The 20,595-nt window shown below is 35.6% G+C and overlaps 1 protein-coding gene across 40 annotated transcripts in view; it reads left to right on the top strand.

The window, feature by feature from the left end:
- Rims1 (regulating synaptic membrane exocytosis 1) overlaps positions 1–20,595 on the top strand; it is a 473,179-nt gene that overhangs the window by 336,024 nt on the left and 116,560 nt on the right. For 23 of the 40 annotated variants that reach the window (XM_042055795.1, XM_038344176.1, XM_038344175.1 and 20 more), the window contains 5 exons: positions 678–749; positions 4,629–4,785; positions 5,631–5,756; positions 7,289–7,351; positions 11,617–11,706. In XM_042055795.1, the coding sequence (XP_041911729.1) occupies positions 678–749; positions 4,629–4,785; positions 5,631–5,756; positions 7,289–7,351; positions 11,617–11,706 (508 nt within the window). Of the gene's footprint in view, positions 1–677; positions 750–4,628; positions 4,786–5,630; positions 5,757–7,288; positions 7,352–10,687; positions 10,763–11,616; positions 11,707–20,595 lie in introns of all 40 variants that reach the window. The other 17 variants (XM_038344177.1, XM_038344214.1, XM_038344202.1 and 14 more) reach the window with 4 other exon arrangements.

Below are 20,595 nucleotides of genomic sequence, written 5' to 3'. Positions count from 1 at the left end.
CTACATATAAAGTCATAACAGCTTTATCATGTTTAGGGTATTTTAATCTCATTGATAAGAAAGATATATATTTCAGCCTTGATATTATAAATTTATTTCTCTGCATGTGGTAATTAGGAAGATTCATTTTCTCTATAATATTTTTGGGTTATCACGTAAATAAGTGCTGCATCAGATGAGACTTAGAAGCATTGTTTTGGTCACCTTGATTTAGGTTTTGCCTTTTTGTTGAATATAATATGTCAATAGTACCCTGACCAATAATTTCCTCAAAATTAATATTCACCAGTAACATGGCTAATAAACATGTGTTTTAACAATGGACTTGATGCTTCTGAAGCATCCTGAGGTGTGCCAGGTGGCTGACAAGGTAGGTCTTTGAGGCTGTGCCCTCAGCCTCATTCTTCCCCCTACAGGGCACAGTGTATGCACTTCATTAGACGCTGTCAGTGCAGCATTTAAAATAAAGAAGGACATGAATCAAATTATATTCCGTAAGAGCCCTTCAGTGAATTTCACATGGAGGAAATTCTTAAACTATTGTTTTTAAAAAGCAAACAATGTTTCTCGACAAACCAGACCAGAGTTTACTTTGAATTATTCTTGTTCAACTATGTCCTTTGCATGTTGTAAACCGAGTAGACACAGAGGTCTCTGTTTGCCTTACTGTTGTGCAGGATCTCAGCGAATCAGTGATAGTGACATCTCAGATTATGAGGTTGATGATGGTATTGGAGTAGTGCCTCCAGGTGCGTGGTGAAGAGCATGGCTCTGCTTCACTCTGTCTGCTTGATTCCGCTGCCCACTTCCAGGCTCCTTCCGGATGCTGAACTGGAGGTCTTTAGTGCAGAAACATCAGTATTTTGTTATTCCATGGTGACTTAAGTTTCAAATTGTTAACAATGTTTAAAATGGACGAGCATCTCCGAATTCACACTCTATTTAATTGACATAGTCAGGTTCTCCCGTAAAAGTATGCCTAAGTAGGATAAACAGAAACCACTATTCCATAATACTCTGAGCATTGTGGAAATGTGGATTTCATTACGAAAGGATCTTGTTAATTTTATTACATCCAATTCCATTCTCCTGTGTTTTATATTGTATTTCTATGATTTTCCTTCCCCCATTTCTCAAAATACCATAGCCTTCCATGGAATATACTGAGAAAGGTGCATGGCAGGGTTTAAAATTGCATGTGGCATGGCTGTAGCTTTTATTGCTTTTGTGGTGTGCTCACTACTTATACGTGTGTGTGTGTGTGTGTGTGTGTGTGTGTGTTTTGAAGTAAGACAATGCGCTAGAAAGAGTCACCATTCCTTTGAAGTGTTTGTCTTCTTGTCTTTGTATAAGTTGGCAAAAGTTTTGTGAAATGTGAAAGTTTAGATTCACGTTTTCCCCTCTGAGCTGTCAGAAAAGCATTTAAGATTAAGGAACACTTACGTTCTTTGCGTTAGTCCTGTTTGATTCCCTCTGTTTAGTAAGGGGGAGCAGTCTGTTCCACTGAGAATGGAAAGAGAGATTGCAGTATATAGGAATGAAAGGTAGTTGGTTAGGACAGTACCGGCACGTGTGCCCTTTGTTTATGCAACGTCTGCCTTGGGGGTGCACTTAGTTCAAGGAGGGTGGTCTTAATAAAATTGGTAGAATCAGCACTAGGGAGAGAGTTCATGTTTTTGAAAAGGTGCATTGAACTTCATTCAGGATATGATAAAAAATACAGAGAAATTTAAAAAATCACATATTTGTTATCTGTCTTTCAAAGAAGGTACTTATTTGTTAAATCAACAGTTCTATGATTGAGACTAGATTATGTAGTTTTGTATAATAGTGAGTAACATTTTTCTATTTGCAGATTTTATTTTTAAAAGATTATAATAATTATGCACATTCTTAAAACACTATTTCACAGAATAGAAAATCGTAAAATTGAATGAAATCTAATTACTAAAATGATTATAAATTTAAATCTATTGACACATTTAAATTCATATGAATGATAGTATTGCTGGTAAGAAAGTAATCAAATATTAATTGGGGTTGATCAGCTTTAAAGTTATTACAAACTTCTCTAAATACAATTTGCTACTATGGGTATTTTCCATGTTGTACTCACCTTTTTCACTTTTTAAAATGAGGCAGTAGAGGATGAATGAATAGCCAGCTAAAAACAGTTATTCAAGTGGTGGGCTTCTCATCCTTTGTCTGAGATAAACGTGTACATCGTACATCGGCTCCTAAGAAGTCAGCATGGGTGATGAACTCACTACTCGTGCGATTATGAATTGGACAACTCATAAAACACTGAATTATAAATATATCTCTGTCCACTACTCAAATGTATTATAGTTGTCCTAGTGTTTGGTAACACATACAATCTTTATTATGGAAATCTGATGCTTAACCTGTTGCTTCAAATTGTGTTGTAAATTAAATGAGCAGCCTGAAAGATAAGAATTTATATAACAAGTAACAGTTTATGTTTCCGATCTCATTTCTTAACTAGTAAGCAGAATCATCAATTTCCTAAAAATCCCAGACATCTACTTCTTTGATCCAATATAAAGATACATGGAACAAATATAATTTAGTAAAGATATGTATATTATGAATCAATACACAAAATAGTTTTTAGTAGAAGAAAGATGAAGCATTGATAAAATGAAGATAAGTGAGCATGAAGTGAGGGGTTAAGTTAATGAGTACAATGTGCTCCTAATACTCTGGGTGACTATGAACTTGCTCTTGCCTTTCTAACGTCCTGTGTGAAGACAGAAGGAAGTTGCTGATTGTAGATGACCTGAGGAAGCTTGAGAGCTTCATTCACAATGTTCTACAACAACCAAGTCTCATACTTCCTCATTCCTCATCTACTTAATAGTTACTACAACCATAGCCATTACAGCAGTTAAACCTATGGTTTTGTAAACTAAGTACTTCCAGCTGCTTAAGAAGAATGAAACCCATATTGCAAAATGCTGTTATTTGAAGGGTGGCATCCTCCACTTTTGGAGCATCTTAGTAAGTTCAGGAAATGAAAATAAAATCTCTAGTTTATAACTGAATAAATGAAAAAATTAAGATGCGAGTTAACTCTCTCTTTTATTTAACTCATATCTTAAGGCAGTCTGTGTGCAGCCAATAATGTAAAACCAAGATAAATTAAGCAAGATATGACTATATATTATTTTATATGACCAATATGACTATCCTATAATTAAAATTAAATAATTAATAATTAATAATTAATATAGGTAAATTTTAATATAAGTGGATATATAGATAAAGTAACTTTAAATATGAAGTCAGATTTTAAAATGTTAATGATTCATATAATTATTATGCAGTTATAAACTAAAGTACCATGTCTTTTCACCTCACATCGTTTTCTATTTTCTTTGCACTAATGAAAATTAATGACCATCATAAAAACCTAAAAAATACACCACTTTTAAATTGTGAACTGTTATCATAAATTTCAGACTTTTTAGTTTGGACACAGACATTTTTATCCCGAATACATCACAACTGGTTTTTCTGTGCTGTGGGGTTAACTGTGTTCATTTAACAATGGTTCATGAACACAATGAAGGGCTAGTTTTAGATATTCTAGATAGGTTTGATGACTTCGAAGTCTAACAGACTCTATTTCACTGCCATCAGGATCTCCACTCATATATTATGTTCCTTTGACATTTGTATTTATTGGCTGCAAACGTCACAACCAGCGTTTGTCATAGTAAAAAGCAACTGCTCTTCTTTGTTCATAAAAATGAGTGTGGGATGTTTTTATATCCAATTAAAATGGTTAGAACGTTTTCGTGATGACTACATTTGTAATATGACTAAGTGGTTTATCCTTTAGAACAATTCAGGGGTTGGAGTGATGACTAAGGCCGTGAAGTTTGTAGCACAAGCCCACACTGTTATGGTGTCATGCATTTGTCAACGTAACGCTGAGGCAGTGCAGATAGGAGGATCTCTGGAGCTCATTGGACAGGCAGCCAAACAGAATAGATGGTCTCCAGGGTCAGTGAGATGCCTTTTCTCAATAAGGTGAATCACAGTAAAGGAAGATATTTCATGATGACCTCTGGCCTTTTCATGCCCACATATACTCATACAAGGGCAGCTGCATATACATACACACACATACACACATAAACAGGTGCAGATGCACAGACAAATATATACCACACACAGAAGAAAAGAAAGAAGAACTAAAAATTAATTCAATTTGAAGAAACACCAGATCTAATCATTGGCTTGTGTATTGACTATAGTTCTCTCGCTGCTTGGTTTATGTTGCTGAAAAGTCACTAACTCATTCGTTCTTTTAAATTAAAATTGTGCCCCAATTCATCATAATGTCTGAGGCATAGACTGTCATGTTCCTGTTTAGTATCTTCATGGTAGCTTTGAGCCTAACTGTAACTGTGTTCTTCTGCATGTCTTAGCTTACACTTTGTGTATGTAGACGCAAAGCTTTGGGCAATAAGACTAATAATACTGATTGCATGGCGTTTAACATTAGAAGGTTGGTGGCTGCTTTGATATAATTTCATCATTTCCATGTTAATTTATGCCATACAAAGCACTAACAAGTTTTTTCCATATACTTTTGTCAGTGGGTTATAGATCTAGTGCTAGAGAAAGTAAAGCCACAACATTAACAGTGCCAGAGCAGCAAAGAACCACTCATCACCGTTCACGTTCGGTGTCTCCTCATCGCGGCGATGATCAGGGAAGGCCGCGTTCACGTTTACCAAATGTGCCATTACAGAGGTAGGTTGGGAGCAGGTTAAAGTTCTTGAAAGCTCTTTTTTCTTACATTACAGTGGATTTTACTCTAGATCAATAACTGCAATGAAATGATGGTTTAGCCAATCAAGTTAAACCATTTTGCCATTTGTTAGCAGAGTCCTTGCTTATCCCACATGGGTTCAAAAGGTTTAACACTGAAAGAAAAAATGAACAACAGTTTACTGAAAGGGGAGTATATATATATATATATATATATATATATATATATATATATATACATATATATTTTGGTTTTTCGAGACAGGGTTTCTCTGTGGCTTTGGAGCCTGTCCTGGAACTAGCTCTTGTAGCCCAGGCTGGTCTCGAACTCACAGAGATCCGCCTGCCTCTGCCTCCCGAGTGCTGGGATTAAAGGCGTGCGCCACCACCGCCCGGCAGGGGAGTATATTATAAAGACATACAATATTATCTCTGAAGCAGTTTAAGTGCTGGAAAATGTCTCTCTGTCTCTCTCTGTCTCTCTCTGTCTCTCTGTGTCTGTGTCTCTGTCTCTGTCTCTCTCTCTCTCTCTCTCGTGTGTGTTCTATTTCATCTGACTCTGAATATACTTCTGAAGCTGTAATTATACAGATAAAATATAAAATCATGGGCCTTTTTATACAGTTATAAAACCAGGTTGGAAAAATGCAACACAGGCAAAACTGAGAGTCTGTTCTCTTAGTTCATTGAGTAAAATTGGCTTCAGTGTTTGTTAGCATCTTTAAACCAGGTCATTTGTTAGCCAGTTACAGTCCCTTTTTTCCGCTTTAGTATGTTGATAGTTTGGGAAAATACTTTGTCACATGAATTTTTGTGGAATATTTTAGGAGCTTAGATGAAATTCATCCAACACGAAGGTCACGTTCTCCAACCAGACACCATGATGCCTCCCGAAGTCCAGTCGATCACAGATCCAGACATATGGAAAGTCAGTATTCCTCGGAACAAGACAGGTACTTTTCTAAAGTATAATCTCAATACTGTAATCTTTCTATATTCTGTTTCAATACATAAAGTATTGCAGCATGATATATGAAACCGTTAAATTACATCATTCAAAACTGAACTCTCTAACAGTTTTGACATTCTTAGACATATGCAAATCTGGAAGTTATTCAGTCAAGGTTATATGAATATTCATAGTTTTTCAGTTATGCTTATCTACTTGTGAAGTTTCATTGACTTGGATTTTGACCTAAATTTTAGAAGACAGGCTACATGAACAATTTTGAATAACTTTTCTCCATGAGTCACGTTTGTTTGGATTGTTGTATTTTTGTAATTATAAAAGATACATTGTTTATCTAACTGAAGTGTTCTTGATAATGGTCATCTTAAAGGTTGTTTTCACTGCAGACTCTGAAAACGTCAATAATGTTTTGTTATATACTAATTTTTTTAATCAGGTGTCTTCTCATAGGTCTCTGTAAAATACTAAATATGCAGATAGATTAGTATATGGATGTGCACATTATTAGTTCTCCACTTATTAATGAATGAATATCGTGTGGAAAATTGTTAGTTGGAATCTATATAATAAACATATTTTTCTTCATGCCCACAGACATTCTCATCAAAGTAACCACATGGATGTGCTGGATTAGCCTAGGGGTAGTGTAGGATCGGAGTTAAAGTGGAATGAAACTCACCTTGTTGAATGTTCTCTTCTGGTGTTTTGAAGTGGAGGAAAGTTCAGGGAGGGCGAGAGCGAGGAGAGTGGTGTTGAATGACGGATGTGAAGGACTCAAGGACACAAAACCCAAGCTGAGCATCTTAAGTTCCTATGGGAAGTGCTGCTGTGACCTTCAAGTGTGAATCACATTGGATACTGGGGGACAGAATTGCTCTAAGGAATAGGATTTCTTATTGCTCAGTTGAATGAGTGAGTGGGTCCTGCATAGCCAACCCTATTCTGGGTCCCGGTGAATAGTAGTGGGATTGCAATCAGCAATGGGTTACATGGCTAAGGAAACCGACATATTTAAAACAATTTGATTATAGAATAAAAACCCTAGTTAAGAAAAAAACATAATATGATACACATTCTGAGTGGCTACTAATGACTAGGAAATGATCATGTTGCTAAGTTGCTAAAAAAAGAAATAAAACCAAGTATTTTCCATTAATATCTGAAAGGTCAAACATGCATTTTAGTTACAACTGTACTTGGAAATGTGTTCCTATACTTTTTGGGGGAAAAGATTGTTTTTTCTAACCTTTTTATGTTTTACAAAATTGTTTTGAACCACTAAGTAGTCAGTCAGCAGCAATTAGGACTTCAGCCATAATGTTTGTACTCTATTGTTTGAATCTTTTAATGCTGTCATGTTTATTTTTTGTTTAACCTCTCAAGCAAGTACGCTAGTGCAGACAATCTGGTTTCTTCCCCTTTTCATGTTTTCATTGGCATACCATTGGCACAATCCATGTCATTTAATGCCCCATGATTTATCTGTCTCACCCACCACCCATCCTGTCTGTGCAGTGAGCTTCTCATGCTGCCCAGAGCAAAACGAGGACGAAGTGCAGAATGCCTACACACGACCAGGTAAATACAAGCATTTGGTAATGGTGACTGTGTGTGATGATTCGCTTTCCATTCTGCTATTCCGTCTCTCCCTTGGCAGTATTATTCCTAACACAGAATTCCCCAACCATTCAAATGCGACATTATTTCATGTGGAGGTTAGGCAAAGACTTCAAAATCATTTTAATCAAAGCAGACCACTTCGGCATCTGTGTTTTAAAAAAATTCAAAACTGGTGAGCCTCGTTGGAAATATTTTCACACCCATAAAAAACGAGGAATCAGTTTCTCCAATTCAGATTGCAAAGGTCCGTTGTGAGCTCAGTCTCTTCACACGCGGACTTAAATACCTGTCTAGTCACAAAAGCTCTGATATCCCGTGCGTGGCAGCTTAACTGTGTTTATAATTGTGGTTTTGTTTGTTGCGATAGCTTTTCAAGCATTTCCTTTTGGAACTTGCTATCATTTACATTCTGTTGTTCTGTCTGTTTTTATTTAAATGTTTTCAGTTCGTTTTTTAATGGCTTGGCTTCAGGTCCCTTAATGCCCCTGCCCCTACTAGTTCAGAAAGGCTGAACTTCCTCATGAGGAAATGCATACATGCATGTAATACCTCTTAAAGTTAGTTAGAGGAGAGAAGACGGTATACTCCTTTGCTGAAAGCATGATGCAGTATGTTAAGCTTGTATCTTGAATTTCAAATCTGATAAAAAAAAATAACTCTTTAAGGATCACTAGTAGATTCGAGCTAGCTAATCATTGCTGTCAGTTTGAAGTCAACTGAATGTTGAGAAGCAGATTCGTGAAAAGAGAATAGATTCTCCCAAGTGTGAAAAAGGAAAGAAGCACAAAGACCTCACCTGCAGTGCAGAGAGAGTTTAAGGATTCATTGTGTTCCTGCGGGACATGTGGTTCTGCTTGAATATGTGATTATGACTGGGCTATCAAGAGTTATTTAAAAAGTACTCATCTAAAATTATCCAGCTGCTAGTCATTATTGAGTTTATTTTGTAGGGCCACATGATAAATGAGGAAATGTTAATTCTGTGTATCAGCTGATGTTAAAATGGGAAATCATAAAGGTTTTAAAATTACCTTAAATCATTTATTAGGCTAAACACTTCAGGCTTGTTAGCTGCTCATCCCAGCAAGTATTTCTAAATAGCAATGAATTATTTACAAGTTCTGTAAATTTTCTTCTATTTCTGTCTATTTCCTTTCCTAAGAAAGGAGAAAAGATCCATCCATACTTTTCTATTTATGGATCTGATTTGTGCCTGGATGCACACCAGTAGTCTAAATAAAATGGTGTCTCTTCATTTCTTTATCTTGTACATATCAAGGTGAAGTATCAGGGCCTTTAAAAATATGTCATGCCTCCAGTTGCATCATTTAATATAATCTCATTTTTAATATAAATGTTTCGCAAATTATTCCAAATTCCGTGTATCTTTATTGCTTAAAGGATAGGATCAACTAATGATTTTATAGGTCTTGATATAGGTAGTCAGTCATCTTCAAATTAATAAATGTCAATCTGAGACTGATCAAGCCCATTGACTGATACCTCCACAGATGTAGAGAAGAAGCAGTTACAGCTGACCACTTGGCCTCTTATTTTGATAATGGTAGTGTTGGTTCCAGTAAAACTACTTACTGCTTTATTTATTGCAGCTGTATTGTTATGCTTACTTTTTTATTCTAGAGTTTTCAAAAATTTCCCTTCCTTCTACCCCTTAATACTTATTACTAAATTTCTAAAGGCAGAGAAAACCTGAGTTCAAATATGTGTACATGCATGTGTATTAAATTATATCCTGTTTTTGTACCCATGCATTTTAAAATTATTTTATATATTTGTATAAAGATATATACAAACATAATCTCATTTTGTATGGATATACCATATAGTTTTATTTCATATAAATTTTAGAAATTTATTAAGAATATCTTTTTATGGCCAAATTGTTAAATAACACTTTCAAAATAAAACATACTAAATTTACTGTAATTTTATTTCACAGAATCTAACAATTCTCTGAAGTATTGTACTAGCAATAGTTTGTGAGCTAAGACGAGACTGAAAACTGCGAATTAAAATCACTGTTGTGCATATTTTAAAAACTTAAGTATTAAAAAACCTATCTCATGTTAATCAATTTTTAACAAACTATCATAAATTACGTTGTTAACATAAAAGTTCTCAGGTGGCATAGTGTGCCGGAAATGCTGTACATGCCTTAGCATGTCCTAGATACTTCATAAATGTTATCCATTTATTTTATACAGCACGCTGCCTCAATGATGATATTTCTTCCATTTGGTTTATGTAGAAATCAGCTTAAAGTCTTGACCTGCATTTTCTAAATTTCAATCAGTATGTTGCAAAGCCAAGATGTTTATACAGCAAATTTTATGTCATTTTCCTTTTTGATTCTCACTTCATGTAGATCCCTATTACAAAGTTCCTGAAAAAAATAAGCAACTCTTTTGAAAAGTTTTACAGAAAATTGTCATTAAAGAGTCTTTCCCACGGGCAGGAGATGGCAAGAATACTTTTAAGGAGTTGAACACTTCGGTATTGTTTTCCCTAGTACGGCTGCAAAAAATACTCTTAAGACATCATTAAATTGAGGCTTCAAAAACTTTCCTCTGATATGCCCATTAGTGCAACATGGTTATACAAGGAGACTGTTAAAACTTAGGGAATTTGGTAAATACATCTTCCCTCCATTTGTCATGCTTTAGTATTAACCAAAATGGATGGTGCAATTTTGTAGTTAACATTATTATATTATCAATAAGAAAACTATTAATTAACTGGAATTACCTTGACCCTTATAGGACAGTGCAGCTGCCTGACAGGTTTTGTAGAAACTTGGACAAATTTGGGCCTTGTTTCTGCCGCTTACTACCAATTACTTCCCTGCATCAGTGTTTCCTGGTTAAATCTTTGCTTTTCAATTGCGGTTTCCTTTAGTCTATTTCAGCTCCGAAATGACATCTATTTGTGTGCTTGTAGTTTCAACACCGAGCTGTTCTGTTTCACATAGGCAGTGTATATTTGACCAGGGATTAGAATTGTTTTAGCACTGGTTTGTAGTTCATGGAACCTATCAGATATTTCCCCAAATAAGATGATTAAATTATAACTTAAAGTAACCTGAAATAACACGTCACTTCATATTTTATTAATTCTGATCCTTCCTAGAAATAACTATTGTGGCTTCTCTATGAAAACCAGCAGAACCCCTTTGACCTAGCTTTTGTCAGGCCTCCCACTTCCTCAATGCTGTAGTTAAATTTATTTCGTATTGTTTTGTTTGTTTTCCTGCGTGTTTGTGTTGCCATGTTCCAGACATCTTGCTAGGTACTCTAAATCTTTACCACCCAAGATGCCTTTGTTACAGAACCCCTGTCGTTGCATCAGCAGGTAACAGCTGCTGCAAGCGTGCTCTGCTTGAGCTAACCCCCAGCCCCAGCCAACGAAAACGGGAAAAGGGACGCCATCGCGTGTCATCCACCTTAGGCTTTGAGTTCATTGTCCAGGAAGCTGTCTTTATATGTTTATAAATTATAAACATATATTCTAAAACAACTATCTAAGTGAAACACAGTTCAGAAGTCAGAACTTTGCTTACTTATCATTTCCTTGTTGGTTACCATTGTGGTGATTAATTGCGTTTTCTTTTGTTTGGGTGACTTTGATTTGTAAAGCACCGACCTGCCTGCACACACGTGGACCAGATGAGTGACTAGACAGGACATTCCCCTTCAGCCTGATTGCTGTAATTCGAGAGTGCTGACATTTACTGAGGAGCTGTCTGTTAGGTCAGAGCATCAGGGAGTAAAGACTCTGACTCCCCTTGTCTAGTGTGAACCAAACTAGTACAGCTGTACAGTTATTTCTCCTATCATGTCCTTCATTTTGTTTTGGTGTGGCATCTGTCCTTGGTAATAAAGTTTTAGGCATTTTGTTTTAAATGCTTCCTGTATCCAATTTTTTTTTCATAAGTAGGTGTGATTTAGTGTCATATTTCAGTCTGAGATTCTTTTCTTTTTTTTTAAATTATGCAACGCAACTTGAAGCATAATATTTGTTTACTTTCTAAACAAAAGTTTACACTGTCATCCTGTGGCTCTCTCACACCCTTATGAACTGAATCGCAGTGATTCGACATTCTGTGTAATGAGAACATTATTTTATGCTTTCCTCTCTAACGTGGTCTTCCTTTCTTTCCTTTGTCTTTCTCTTCTCCCCCCCTGGATGTTATGCACTGGCACTAGCGAGCTGCAGCCCTCCCTTGGCAGGGCTAAGAGTGCTAGTACCAACTGCTTGAGACCAGACACTAGTTTGCATTCACCAGACCGAGAAAGGTATAAAATAAAGACTTTCTGAATTTCTTATCATTTGTACAGTGACTTTTTTTTAACCACTCTGTTTTGTCTCATGTGAGTCTCACAGACTTATCCACTCATGCCAACTTCCTTGCTCTCTACATTTTCCTCCCTCAGTACGCATCGGTGTAGGGATATGTGTATGTGGACCTGTGCGGAGCACACATATGCATATTTCTATGAATGTGGTTGCAAATGGTTTGATGTAACTTGTAAATGCTTCTGGCTGCTGCTTCTCTTTTTGTTTCTGTTCAGTTTCGTGTTTCTGTGACTCAAGGAGCCTTCAGTATGCTGATAAAGCCATAGGATAGTGAGTTATCAGAGGGGTTGAATATTGTTTCCCCATTAGGAGTGGCAGTCAATAATATTTATAGATCTCGTAATAATTTTTCATAAAGTCAAAATAAAAATTCTTTCAATACAAACCTTATCCTTTAATCCCAGCACTCGGGAGGTAGAGGCAGGAGGATCTCTGTGATTTCGAGGCCAGCCTGGTCTACAAGAGCTAGTGCCAGGACAGGCTTAAAAGCTACAGAGAAACCCTGTCTTGAAAAGCATAAAAAACCCTTATCTTTAGCCCTTTTAAAATAACCTACTTTTTAGATAAATTATATTAAATTTTATTTTGTAAAAAAAATTCAGATTTCCTGAGATCTTTCAAAAGTAAATACATATAACATGTATACACATAGATCATTTTTTGTTAAAGCTTTTGGATGATTGATGAACAAGTACTAATTTTGATCTAGATGCAGTCAGTAATAGTGTATCAGAGTGTCTTCTAACTATAAGTGATTGAAACAATTGTTTCCTTATCATGAAACTTTATAATCCTGCAAACTTAGTTATAACTGACGGTCTTGGTTATAGTCACTGTCCTTGTTAAGTTAGATGTCAATCACAGGAAATTTATAAATGACTTCTGCAAACTCTGAAGAAAAGCATTTGGTTGGACTAACGTAGCCCTGGTCAGGCATTGTTTAAACTTTCTTATTACTAATCTTTGTAGTCTATGAGGTGCTTATTTCTTGTGAATAAACAGTAGATCTTCAGAAGATTATATTACAAACCTTTTTGCATTATAAATAGGCATAAAATTTAAAATAGGAAAAATGAAATCACATAATTATGGTTTCTATGGCTGTCACAAAACACCATAACCAAAAAGCAAGTTGGAGAGAAAAGGGCTTATTTTGCTTACACTTCCACAGCATTTTTCATCATAGAAGGAAGTCAGGATAGGGACTCAGACAGGGTAGGATTCTGGAGGCAGGACCTGATGCAGAGGCCATGGAGGGGAGCTGTTTACTGGATTGCTGCTCCTGGGCTGCTCAGCAAGCTTTCTTATGGAATGCTGGACCACCAGCCCAGGAATGAGCCCACCATGGACTAGGCCTTCCCCCACCTTGATCACTAAATGAGAAACATCTTACAGCTGGATCTCAAGAAGTCATTTCCTCAGCTGAGGCTCCTTCCTCGGATGATTCCAACTTATGTCTGGTTAACACACCAAAACAGCCAATACATGAAATTGATTTATATTGCATCCCTTGCATCAGTTTTACCCCCATTTAGTGGAAATAGCCGTAGACCGTTCAAAAACCGTGGTTAAATAGTCTTACTTTCTATTTTGTTTTATATTATCCTACCCCCAAAGTAATTGCAATGATACCATCAGTTAATTCTAATATATTTCATATTATCATGTGTTATTTATTTATGATAAATATTAAAACAGGTGTAGAATTAACAGGTTAGTGAAATTTAGAGACTGTAACAGTCCCCTGTATTTTTAATAAATAGATGAATGCTTCCTGATAAAAAGACAGTTGAAGCCATGCGTGAGCAATTTTAAAATCTCTGTAGCCATACTAAAAAGTCAAAATAAAGCCTAGCCTAGCATTAGATAGCATTATGGCATGTCGTGTATATTCTTCTTTGTATGGTAAGTCATGAATATTTCATTTATAGCACACCATAATTTGGACTTGTCAGATTCTTCTGGCTACATTATTGAACAGCGTAGGTCTCACATATGTGCCCTTGAGATACTGAAGCCACAGAGTTCACAAATCTGTGTTTCCATTAATTTAAATCTCTCAAATAATACCATTAAAGTAGGTCAGTCAATATATAAGAAGGCTAATCATTAATACACAGGTTGTTGTGAAATCCGAGTGCAGTACGCCTCTTTAGTATAAGACAAAAAAAGTAGATTAAAAACCTATACTCCTGTATGCTAAATAACAAGTAAGTTTCCATTAAACCATCTGGAGAGGGTAGTCTCAACACTGCTTCTCAATTTAATGCGGTCACTTGACTGATATGAAAATAAGTAAGGATTTGTTGTTGTTGTTTGTCAAGGAAAGCATACATGTTAAAGGCTGTAGGTGAATATTGTTTTAAAGACAGGACCCTTGTACATACATCCATGGGCCATTCTGAAGAAGGCGCAGCCGTGTGAAAGTGGTAATTGTTCACTTTACAGGATGTCTCTAAGGTTGTTTGGAATATAGAACAAGGGAACCTTAGAAGCCTTTGGATTCTTCCTTCCCTTTGTTGATTAAAAGGTTTACTATATTAATTTCCAACATGCACCCATATGCATACATATATATATGTGTGTATATATATATACATATATATATATATATGCACATCACATACAGATACAATCAAATGCCAAACACATTCTTAAACTTTAAGTTCATTTTCTCAAGATAGTACTATTTTTTCCAGTCTTTTCATATACAGTTTTAACGTTTAATATTCTGATTCATTTTGCAGTTTGTTATAATAGCTACAATTTCCTTAAGCATCCTGTCTAATTTGAAAACAAATTATGATTGATATTAATTAACATGAGGGTGCAACTGTCAAACAGACCCAATATCTAACAGCAGAATTCACTAGGCTTTTGAAGGAAAATCAATCTCTCTCTCTCTCTCTCTCTCTCTCTCTCTCTCTCTCTCTCTCTCTCTCTCTCTCTCTCTCTCTCTCTCTCTCTCTCTTTGCTCTGGAGCATTTTGAGTCCCAAGAGTCTTGCATATAGGAGTGCTGTTTGAGAAGTGAGTCCTGCCTGGCTAGAAGCTTCTCCCTGCACATTGTCTGTCAGATAATAGCCAGTTTTCTTTATTCCCTGACTAGGAGGAAGTTAGCCTGATGGCTCTTAACTTTTTCTTTACCCGATTTAAAAATGAACAAGGGTCTTATATACTCATAGACACTGGTGCTGGGAGAGGCAGAAGGGTGCTTACTTTTTCTGAAGGATGAGGATTACCTATGACCTGACTTCATAATCTCTACCTTACTTCAAGCTCATGCAAGTGTTTTCTACTTGCTACCTGCATTTTTAAAGCCTCGCCCTGGTAATCGCTGTGTCAGAGGCCCTGCATGGACTATGCTGTCGCCCTGACTTTTAAAAGTCATCCTCCTTGTGTTATCCAGTCAGTTGAACCTGTGCTCCCTAAACAGCTCCTCATAGTGGCTGGTAGACACAGACCCTTCTTCAAGCTTCTTTGCCTTCTTTATTTATTAATGGAAAATTCCCATCATGTCTCTGCCCCTTTTTCTACTCATACCTTCCCTTGAATTATATTTATTTCAAAGATTCCACCCAGCTGCTTTTAAAGACATGCTGCCCTCTGGCTTGACAAGGCACGTTTTCTTTCCTAAGAAATGAACCCAAACTTTTAAATGATGTCTGGACTGCTCAGTATATTAAAATGTTTAGCTAACATTCATAATTTATCTTTGAGTTTTATGTGTTCTTCCCATTTGATGCATATGATACACAGCTAGCTAGATGAAGTGGTATAGGCTTGTCATTCCATAACTTGATTGGATGGATCTGGTGGAAGATGAATTTGAAGCCAACCTAGGCATCACAGATAGTTAAAGATCACAAACAAACAAACAGGACAGTAAACAAGGCTTATAACTAACCTCTTAATTTGTAAATATTTCTCCAGCCCTTGATTCAGAGAGCCAGGGGATGCTACTGATTTCACCAGTGTACACTCTTTCCCTTAATTGAATGCTTCTCCAGTTTTAGCTCGCAGTCCTTGCAACCCCATTAGCTCCCTAGTCTGGTTTAATCGTAATGTGTATTGTAATGTTTTATCTTGCAACTCTCCCATTCAGGTTGAAATAAACTTTTGCTTTTGTTGTCAGTTTAACAATATTTTATTCTTTATAAGTTTTTCTAAGACCACTATGGTTGGTATGTAAATTAAAAAAAAAAAACTTTTAAATTAAAAAAGAATTATATATTTTTTCTAAGACTTCTTCAATTACTTCTCCCCCCGCCCAACACACACTAATTAATTTTTGTTTCTGGTCATAGCTGTTTACCATTTTCTAGGTCCACATGTATTTTTCTTGGAAAACTAAATCTGCCCAGATATGGTGATGTATGCAATAATCACAGCACTTACTTGGGAGGTGGAGGCAGGTAAATCTTTGTGAATTTTAGGTCCATCTTTTCTACAAAGTGAGTGCCAGGCCAGCCATACCTACATAGTAAAGACCCAACCTAAAAGAAATGAAGGGAGGGATAAAAAAAGGAAGAAAGAGAAAAAGAAACCCAACAATAAAAAACACACAACAAAATCTAAATCTGTATTCATATTTTAATTAATCCATTGCTGTCTTTATCTAGAAACACTGCTTCTGTGATGTTATAAAGCTTGGGTCAGAGAGAACATGATATTTGTATTTTTTATATCTGCTAATAGCATTATTCTCTTCAATTTGTGTGTAATTTGAGGTCTTAACACTCTCTATTATTTCATCCCTAAATGTGGGTCCAGGTGAGAATTAGATCCAAGGAGGTAGGAATGGGTGTGATCTAAACTATTACCATAAATACAATGAGGAAGTTTGCAGTCTGCAGCCATAGGGTTGTTAGCTGGTAGAAAAGTCAGAAATTCACCAACTTGCAAAAGCATGGGATGATCCCATTATAAGATGAGGTTCCATAACTAATGGCAGCTAAGAAGGTCTGTTTGCTGGCGTGTTTACTGTTAGCAGCCAGCCTGGTTAGAAAAGAAGAATTCATAAATGACCAAGTCACTGGTAGCTGATCCTATAACTTGGAAGTTAGGAGTTACTTGAATGAGATCCAAGGGAAAGGAAATTCCTACCAAAACATCAAGCACTATAAATTGACATGACTCTTATAAATCATCAGAAAACGTATTTAGTATTGAAAATATATGTATTAATTTAAAATGAAATTTAGTTTAAATCAAGATTAGAAAAGTCAGTATATATAATCAATTAATTCACTTGGCTTTGGTTTTTATTTTAATATCTCAGAAATGGTTTTCATGTGTGTTATTTATGGTATGAATAATATACATCTCTGTATCCTTTTTATAGATAATTAAGATATTTTGTAATGCTCTCCTTAAAAATATGCATTCATGGAAAATTGTATGTATACAAGTATGTGTGCTAATTATACAGTAAGCTACACACAAGTTACCTTATACTACTGCTAGAGAAAAATACCTTAACAATAACTTAATTCTTGTAGAAATCTATTAAGTCCAATTTCTTCATATCTCATTATGAAGTCCTCTTATATATGCATCTGTCCCTACTTATGTAAGGTACTCATTGTTTGTAATCTAATAATTAAGCCTAGAACCTTTTGTACTTACTGACTCCTAGGTCTATAAAGATATAACTGGAGAAGGAGCCATACCTAAAGAGTGTACTTGACCACAAAGCCCAAGATCTCATACTGCTTATTAATTCCATGTTATATCTACTGAAAGCTGTTGTAGACTATTAGAAAATAGGAATCCTGGCTTTTTGAATCTACAACATTTATATAAAATATTTGTTCAACACTAGATGCTCTTACTTTGGTGAGTTTAGAGTACCTTGTAAAATATACTGTAATTTCCAAAACATGAAGCTAATTTAAATAGGCTATCCAAAAATGAAACCAAGAAGAGGCATATTTACTTCAGTTTGATATTTGAAATCTAAAATTTCCATCCTTATTAGCTTGTGACATGAAACTAGAAGTTGAGATTTGTTTCTTAAAATATGAGAATAGGAGAGGCATGCAGAAATAGATCTTAATTGTTTTCCTGAAAAATTACAAAAGACAAAAATGGGCTAGTCTATTTAAAACTTTTAAATATGTGACACTGAGAAATGATATTTATTTGGGGGTTAAAATGTGGATCTGAATTGATCCCGCTCTTTCTGTATTCAGCAACGGTAGCAGGGGAAATACAAAGTTTGTGATGATTACACCTATCGGCATATTCAGAAGGACTCTGAGAACTAAGGACGCGTGTTATGCTGTCTCGTTTGAAGTTGCCTCTTGAAAGTTGCATTCACAATTGCTCGTTCTAAATGTACAGCTTTCTCCATCACAGCTTTTCACGGCATGTGTCATGGTTGTTATTTTTCTTCATTTTTCCCTTTACTTTTATGTGTAAACAAACATAGGGACTGGAATCCCGCCTTCAGAAGCAAGTTCACTCACAATCCTGTCAAGTTAAAATTACGGCATCAAAAGAAGCTGTTAACTTATTTTTATGTTTCCAATCGTCCCCAGATGCTTGAATACAAATTCGGATATGTAGAAATACTCTAGGTATAGATAGTGTTCATGTTTCTTAAAATAGCTGACGTTAGTTGATCTATGAAACAAAGTTACTAAGTTGAAAAGAACATATTTAAGAACACACAGGCTGGTCCTGCTGAGACCGTGCCTACACACATGGTGCACAGTAAGGTACTGCATCACCTGGACCCCTCCTGCCTTTGAACTCTAATTCTAGGTGGCATTGGGCTAGAATATATGCTGACATTTTTTGCTGCCTCACTGAGTGCCAGGGTCTGTAGACCAAGAACTACTTGAGATGTATTTTTATACTCCTTGAGGTGTATACTCCAGTAAAGTAATAGTTATAGGCTCATTTTACAGTTGCAGAAACTGCATAAATATAAAATAACTGAAGAAGAAGAATTGCACAGAGAACATGAATGCGTTTGGTTACAAGGTCCAGGATCTGATGCTACTGATTAGTTCTATAGTACATCTTCTGAAGACCACGTTCCAGCATTAGAAACCAGGAATCTTCACTTTCAAAATCTTCAGTAGCGTTAGAGTTTATCAGTCAGTAAATATATGTGATTTAATTCGTTATCACTTTTATATGTATTCTAAAGTTTTTTATAGGGACCGTAAGTTGGGCATGACAATCCAACTTTCTTCCTACCTAGAGAAAGTGATGCCACCCCACACTATGGTTACTGAACAACACCAGAACTAAAATTTTCAAGAGGCTTCTATTTGAGTCATGAACAAGGAGTTAAGCTTTAGTGTTTAAAAATGAATACTTCAGTAACATATACTGTGACTTCTTTCTTATAGAACTGTACTAAATTTCAAACATTTCCTTTAAAACAAGGAAGCAAAAATAAATAAATAACTACATGCCAGCACTCTGCCTGGCATACTTGGTATCTATAAATGTAATCCTTATAACTCTGAAAGGGTAAATTTCCATTACTTGGAAATTCCAAGTAACAAGGGATGACCTGAAGTTCCACTTGCTTTGAAAGTTACTTACGTTGAATGCAGATAGACAATTTCCTGAGCATACAAAGCAATGAGAGTTTATGCAACTCACGTAACATTTTATATCAACCCAATCCCAGTTTCCAGTGATTTCAGTGCGAATTAAAATATCAAAGGATTTGTCAAGCAGAGACCAGATCCCTCTCCCCACCCAAAATAAACAGCCTGGAGTTTTTTCTGGAATTGACAAAAATTGTGAATTGTGAAACAAGTTTACCAAATAAATCAGAACAAATTGACCATTTTTATAAACTACCAAATGATTAAGTAATTAAAATTGGCTAAAAGTATTATAAATATAATAATCATTCTCCAAACAGTAGAGTAAATGGCACATCGATTTTTCTTCAGTTTATAACCTGTTATTTTATGTCTGCAAAGAACAATTGAATAATGCTGAGTTTATCCAAGTCTAATGAAAGAGAGCTGTCTGGGAGGCTCACAGTCACCAGTGTCTGCGGACCTCAGATGTCTCAGTCACACATTGATAGATTTACTTCTTGTATTCAGATTGTCAAATAAATCAAAAAATGTAAGTTAGGCAGCAGGGATGAAGATTTATTTTCTAATTCATCTGCTACCTTAATTTCCTCTCCATAGTTATAAAATTTTTCAAGTTAGTCCTTAATGCATATGAGAAAGTCAATATCCAGATACACCTTCTGCTGTAATATTGGTATCAGAGTTAGTATATGAAATGTCTAAGCCTGACCTGTTCAGTTGCTTTATTTCCTTTAACCATTCAACTAGATTTTTTTAAATGATTGTGGATATACACAATCTGAATCTTGAAATGATTTAATAGTAAAGAAGCTTTTGTTCAAGTAATTGCCCACGAAAATGCTATTCTAAATGCTGAAATAAAAGAGAAGTATTCAATGAACTGTAAGACACACTTGTAAATACAGATTGGCAGAACTTTTAACGTTTCATTTCTTTTTATCTTTACTTTTCACTTTAATTTGTTGGTAATTGATCCCGTAGTTTTCTACAAGAAACTTGTTGAAGACACTATCAGTAGATCTCTTATGAATTATTTTTTGTCATAGTTTCTACACTAAGTAGGATTTATAGTTTATCTTACTTGTTCCTTTGAATTAAATTTGCATACTTCATATTGTCACTAGTAATTTCAAGGGCTGATGTCAGTTACCGTGCGTGACTCATTCAACTTAGACAAGAGTGAAGTCCTTAAATATTCATCTTTTCAAATTTCACCACATTCATGCTTATATTTAGATAGATATATAGATGATAGA

The sequence above is a fragment of the Arvicola amphibius genome, chromosome 9 (assembly GCF_903992535.2).
Source record: "Arvicola amphibius chromosome 9, mArvAmp1.2, whole genome shotgun sequence".
Lineage (NCBI taxonomy): Eukaryota > Metazoa > Chordata > Mammalia > Rodentia > Cricetidae > Arvicola > Arvicola amphibius.
The sequence above is the reverse complement of the archived record's forward strand: the minus strand, read 5'-3'. Positions and strand labels throughout refer to the sequence as shown.